Source organism: Blastomyces dermatitidis (genome assembly GCF_000003525.1).
Source record: "Blastomyces dermatitidis ER-3 genomic scaffold supercont1.11, whole genome shotgun sequence".
NCBI lineage: Eukaryota > Fungi > Ascomycota > Eurotiomycetes > Onygenales > Ajellomycetaceae > Blastomyces > Blastomyces dermatitidis.
Genome location: NW_025544784.1, coordinates 1385538 through 1392501, shown reverse-complemented (window position 1 = coordinate 1392501; position 6964 = coordinate 1385538). Strand labels below are relative to the sequence as shown.

Sequence of the window (6964 nt, the reverse complement as noted above, 5' to 3'; positions counted from 1 at the left end):
CAAATCTGTGTTACTTCTTGACAATAAAGAGCTTAACAGAACATCAAGTCAGGTGAGTGAAGCTGCTTTCAGAGTATGATTTCTATATCTGATACTGTTCAGATCAGCTTAACCTCACTGACATATTATCTAAATGGCCTGATTATAATATCATTGATGTGAAGAAGAATTCTACAAAAGAATCTCTGTCATCACTGCAGAAGAAGCTGACTGCAGGGAATTGAGATTCTCTAAAGCTCAGAAATGATGCTGAAGAGGCAGCTGTGCAACTCAGTATAAAAGATGAAAGAGAACTCAGGTCTCTGCAGAGAACTGACACTGAAGATCATGAGCTTCTCATGTCATATCTTGCAATCATTGAATTAGCAAAGAACAAAACAGTCTACAATCTTTTAATCTAACTACTTTTGAAATTCATTGATAAGTTACAGAAGGAGGATGTCTCTACTGCAGCTTGAATTCAAAAGTTAAAGAAGAAAGAATTCAGTTTAAACTTGAAAGAGACAGACTCTGAGCAGGGCAGTGCTGCTAAGAAATCAAGTCACTAATAACTAGAAGAATGTGAACTTCTACTGCTGAATGATTCAGTCTTTGTTCCTTATAGCAGAGCAGTGTATCAGAAGTTATTAAGAATTCATCATGATAATCTCTATACAGGGCACTTCAGATTAGAGAAGACTGAGAAGCTTCTAAAATATAAATACACTTAAGACAAGCTCTGAACAGATGTCAAAGAGTATGTTGAAACTTGCAATGTCTATCAAAGAATAAAGATTTCATAACACAAGTAATACAGTGAGTTGATGTCACTGCCTGTTTCAAAGAGCTCATGACAGAATCTATCAATGAATTTCATAGTTGACCTGCTGAAGTTGACAAGAGTCAAAGAATATAACTCAATTTTAATCATTATTGACTGCTTCACAAAGATAATCAGATATATCTCTACTTATAAAAAGATTAAAGTCTCTGAATTGACTGACCTGTTTCTAGATACTATCATTCATAATCATGATGCTCTGAAATCATTGATAACAGATCAAGAATTCCTCTTCATCAGCAAATACTGATTGGCTTTTTGTTATCATCTTATAATAAGACATCTTCTCAGTATCACATTTCATTCACAGACTGATGATCAGACTGAACATCAGAATCAGACACTAGAACAGCATCTTCAAGTGTTCTATTTATATTATCAGAATGATTGGCTCAAACATCTTCTAACTGCTGAATTCACATATAACAATGCAAAGAATGCAATCTTAAAGATATCTTCTTTCTATGCTTGTTATGAATATAATCCTTCATTACTCAGTGACATCGTGAATGATGTTTTAAAGAAGAGAATAGACAGTCAGAATGTCAGACAGATACAGAGAATGAAGTATCTCTCAGTGCCAGAAGTAAAAGTAAGATTGAAACTTTTGAATAAAATTCATAAGAAGGTGATGAAAAGCATTCACTGTGCTCAGAAGCAGTAGATAAAATACTATAATTGAAAACATCTTCTGATGAAGTTCTTGATAGAGAATCAAGTACTACTTTCAGCAAAGAATATCAAGACAATGAGATTATATAAGAAGCTCAGTGAGCAGTGACTAGAACCTTTTCTGATAATAAGAGTAGTGAGTAAGCAGACATATAAGTTGAAATTACTCACAGAATTGAAATCAATTCATTCTGTTTTTCACATTTTCTATTTAAAGCTCTATAAGTAACACCTCAAGACAGAGCTGTCTCAGTCAGATGATATTGAGATTAAGAGTGATATCAAATATCTTATGAAGAAAATATTGAACAAGTGAATACATTACAGCAAGCTTCAATACCTTATTAAATGAGAAGAATATTCATTGTCAGAGAATTCATGAGAATCACTTAAGCATTTGAAAAATGCTGAGAAAGAGATTGCAATCTATGAGACAGCTAGTAGAGACTGTTCTGTTACATATCAGAGATGTTGAGTAAGAAACACTGCTTAAGACTTCTCATTTTTCTCAAAGAGTTTTTTAGAGATAATCTTATAAAGATAAGTCAGCATCTTGTAGACTCTGTAGCACTCTTCTTCTATTTTCTCTCAAAGAGTTTTTAGAAGTTTAATAAGACTACACAAGTGTAAAATTTCTGAAGCAGTTAAAAGAAAAGAAATATTTGAAATTAATAAAAAGATTAATATTATCAACTCACAGATCACTGCTAATCTAATAAGGCTGCAGCTTGCTGAAAAAGTAAAAAGAGAGAATCTCAGAGTCTACTCATCAATAATCACATTCTTATCAAACTTATTCTTCATTATTGAAGTCTTCAGTACTGATATCTTTATCTGCTGAGAAGTTAGCACTGCAGCATCACAGAAGAGCAGAAGAAATGCATGAAATATTAACTTATTAACTTACAAAGCATCTCAGTCATCTGCTTCAATTAAAGTGAGATTCTCTTCAATCAGTGATTGATCTCTGCAGCACTTTCAATGATAATACTGACTAATCTCTTCTTAAGATTAGTTATTCTGAGATGTTTTTTTATCTTGAAGATTCATGCTTTCATCTTCTTTTACAGATGAGTAAGAGAGATCTTCTCAGTCTTAATAGAATTTATTAACACTTAAAGCTTCAAGATTCTCACTCTGTACTACTTGAGTATTTAGACTTCTTATCAGAACTGACACAATGTCTTTCTGTGAGATAATACTTATAGAGAGATAGAAGTCATTGTTACAGATACAATAAAAATAACAGAAGTAAGAGAAGAAATGAGTGTATAAAATCTCTCTCTTCTTCAGCTGCTTGACACAGTGTAGATAAATAGTGATATCAGTCAGAGACTGCACTGAAGCCTTCTCATAGAGAGAAGATAAAGAAACTGTGAGACTCTGCAGACTCAACTCAGCAGTATTCTGAGCAGGGCTTAAGTATGCTGTGAGAGAGAAACTACAGATTGAGCTTCTCAGAGCTACTGTCTCTGAAATCAAGCTCTCTCCAGGTTTCTCTCTGAATGATCACATGAGGTTATACATCACTGTATTGACTGAGGAGAGAGGCAGCATCACAACAGTAGTGAGAGAAGCAGAGAATGAATCAGACATAGACAAACTGACTGACAGAAGAAATAACATCTCACTACAAGACACAGTGACTATTATCATAGCTGTAAAAGAAGCAGGAGAAGAAGAAGATGTGACAATGAGAGCAGTGCTCCTGCAGCTCATTGACACTGCTGTCTTCACCTTCAACCTGGCTTTCTTGACAGCTATGGAGGCCGCCACTGCATCACAAAGACATTTACTCACTAGAAAACATCAGAATAAGTTCTCTACTGTTCTTCAAGAATGATACTCCCATGCACTCACTATTACAGATGAGAGAGGGGAGAGAAAAATATGTCATAGAGAGAGAGAATCTTTTTGAAAAAATCCTGCTACTACTGTTAGCTTTGTCTCTAAAACACATCACTTTTGCAGAGAATTTCATATATAGAATGAAATATATTGAAAGATCTGTAAGTCACTTATTAACTATGTTTTTTCACATTTTAAATTAATATATAAGAAACTCACTTATCATGCATTTAATTTGAATAAAGATGAGAAAAGAAAGATCTACACAGTTAGCAGAAAAACTCATCTATTTCTTTGTATCACATGCAGTACACACACTGTCAATTAGTTAGTAACTGTTGCTATACAACAAAGATACTTTCTAATTCAGTAATCTTAAGAGTATAGAGACTATGCTCTTAAAGAGAAGAACATTGTCATGCTCTCAGCTGTATCAAGGCCCTGCTGCAGTTTTACACAGCTTATCACTTTCATGTGAATAATTTCATTCATCCCGCAGGCCATCTGAACTGGTTTTCAATCACTCTATGATATTATTCAGATATATCATAGAAAGATCTGATTGATGAATATGAGAACCTCACTTCTATACAAGGTCAGCAGATTACTTTTCCTTAGTAGTGAGACACTGCTGAGATATCACTCTGGCTATTCTCACTCAAGAAATGAGAGAAGGTATTTCCTCATTATCTATATAGAATAGCTAGATGCTGGCTTCTTATAAAAGAAGTCAGTGATTCATTTTACTTCTACTGAAATATACACAAGAGTTACTATGTGTCTTATACAATCTTCTTAGTATACTAAGTATCATATCTGTGATATCCTTGTAATAACCCTGTAGCCTACAAGCTCGCTATTCAAGCAAGATAGTCAAGCTCACTCATACAGCTTCTTAAACAACTACTTCTACGTGTCGCCGCCGACTAGTCACTGCTTCGGTTCCGCCACGTTACATAGCAGTAGCTAATTCTTTTCTTTTAAATGAGATAGTCTCATTCCATCAAGGTTTTGAATACTCAGAAGATTTTCTTTTTAAAATATTATCTCTAACACTTGTTAGAATAATAGATGTAATAAGCTTCACTCTATTCTCAAGCATTTCATTTGAGATATCTTGACCAGAATTTCAATATAGCTCATTCTGTCTTTCAGATTTTAACAGTTTTATACTTTCTTCAACTGCTTTTCAATCAGCTTTTTCAAAGTTATACTGATTAGAGAGAAGAGGATTTTCACTCATTTGTTTTTCACTCAGTTCAATATTAAATTGAATAATCTCATGACCTGATTCTGATGTCTCATTTGAATCAATAAATCAGTTTACAAGTCTTCTTTTCATTAGATTTTGTGACATGAATATTAGATCTATAATAGACTTCTGTTTCATGTCTTTTCTAAAGAATGTTTGTTGATCAGACTTATTAATCAAATCTATTGAATGCTCAAAGATTTATTCAATCAGATTATCAGCTCTCACTGCTCTCTTGCATTCTGAATTTCATCAGAGATGATGTGCATTGAAATCTCCTGCAATTATAGAGTTTCTTAATAAAGTTATGTTTAAAAATCCTCTATCAATTGTTCAGATATTGTTATTTTTCTTCAATGACTTTTCATTATAGATATTTATAAGCTGTATAGTATCAAACTCATTTTCTTTGTCTATAATATCACTCACCAGAATATCAGGGTCAGACATGATATCAAATCTTAGATTAAATTAATATCTTGATCTCTTTCTTTCATAGATCACTACTCTTGACTTTATCTCAGACTTTTGAGATAAAAAGCAGTAGTAGCTTGAATGAGAAATGACATATTTTTACTCAGCATTAAAATTCAGCTTCTGAAGCAGTATAAAATTAACTTTTTATTCAAATGCAATTTAAAGACAAGAATAAATGCAATTTGAGTTTCTATTCACATTATTTTGAATAAATGTGATTTTTGAAGAGTTTTTAAACTTTTTTTGTTATTTTTGTTGTATATTCATACTAAAAGAGAGTAGAGTAGAGTCTAATCTCTATCATCAGATAGTAGATTATAACTGTTCTGAAAAGTAGAAATCTCAACTGCTTATATTATATCTTGTTTATTATCAGAGTCATTTCTCAATTCTCTAATCTTAACAGAAGTTTGAGAATTCAAATTCTATTTACATTTTACTGAAGAATTGAAGTTTGAAGACTTAGATAATTAAGAGTTTCTTCTTTTTGAGCTTGCAGTTATGAGTTTACTAGCTTGACTCTTCTCTTCAGTTCTAGATTGACTTTGAGCTTCATCTTTTCTCCAGTTCTTTTAAGTTCTAGGAGTAAACATACATTCTTTTGAGCTAGATGCATGTTTTTCTTTGCAATTAGAGCACTTAAGCAGAGTATATTGACAAATTTCATCTCTTTTTGAGCATGTTTCACATTTATACTCACTAGTTTTGTGATCTCTGGCACAGAATGCATATTTTAAGTCTCTAAAACATAAGATTGCAAAGTGTTCATATCTTTGACAGTTTGAACACTGTGTTTGAGCTTTGAGATTCATTCTCAAGTCTTTGTATTCATGAACTCTCATTTTCAAACCTGCTACTCTTACTTCAGAGATCTTTGACTGTTCAAGTGTTTTTATATATACTAGAACAGAGACATTTCTCCTGCTTTATCTGAACTCAATTGAATTTAGTCATATAGACTTCTTTCTCAGTTGAATGAAGTTATATTCTTTCAATTCATTTTTGAGAAGTAGTATTTCTTCTTCACAGTCAAAAATTTCAACTGAAATATCATGAAGAATGAATTTGTCTCACTTTTCATCTCTTTCAGATAGAATTGTTGTGTTTAGCAAAGATTTTACTGCTGACTTTCAGAGATTCTCATTCTGAATAAGGAATTCAGCACTGAATTCAGACATTGTAGTCAGAATGATGAAGTTTTCAAAGAATGATAACTCAATTGAAGCTATAACTGATTTTTGAACTTTAATATCAGTCATCAACTGAGAAAAGAACTGCTGATTAATTTCATTTCTAATTCTGAAAATGAGATTTGAGTTTAGCTTGTTTCTTTGCAGAATGTCCTGATTTGAGACTTTGAGAATAAGTCTTCTATTTCTGAAGATTTGAAAGTTTTTCTCTTTTTACATTTTCTTTTTCACTTTTCTATGAATAGAGGTATGAGCAGTATTCTTCTCAGTTTTCTCAGAATTTTGAGCAGGTTTTGAGACAGCAGATTTAGAGACAGCAGATTCAGCTGCTTGAGCATATGTTTTCTTCTAATTCAAAGAAGAAGAAGAAGTAGAAAGAAAGAAAGAAGAAGAGTAAGATGAAGAGTCAGTAATTGTACTAGGAATTTTCAAGGTTTTTTAAACTGTGTTTGAGATTTCAAGTTTGAACTTGATCATCTTCTGTAGTTGTCTAGCCTGAGTATGAAGAATTAACAGAACTTCTTCATTCATCTCACTCAGACACTGCTTTTCAAGAATCTTGCTTGCTTTTTCAAGTTCCTGTATTTCAAGAACTTGTTGTTTCTCTATTTCTTCTTTCTTTCTTCTCTTCAGAACTTCAATCTCAGAAATAGCATTTGAGAAAGCATCTTGTTTCACATCAACTGAGTGTATTTTTGAACTCAT

General features: G+C 32.5%; 1 protein-coding gene across 1 annotated transcript; it reads right to left on the bottom strand.

Moving 5' to 3' along the window:
* Positions 1–6697: 6697 nt before the first annotated feature.
* BDCG_17807 (uncharacterized protein) lies at positions 6698–6964 on the bottom strand (the record flags this gene model as incomplete). Its single annotated transcript, XM_045426865.1, has 1 exon — positions 6698–6964. The coding sequence occupies one exon, from the start codon at positions 6962–6964 to the stop codon at positions 6698–6700; it is 267 nt and encodes an 88-aa protein (XP_045282582.1).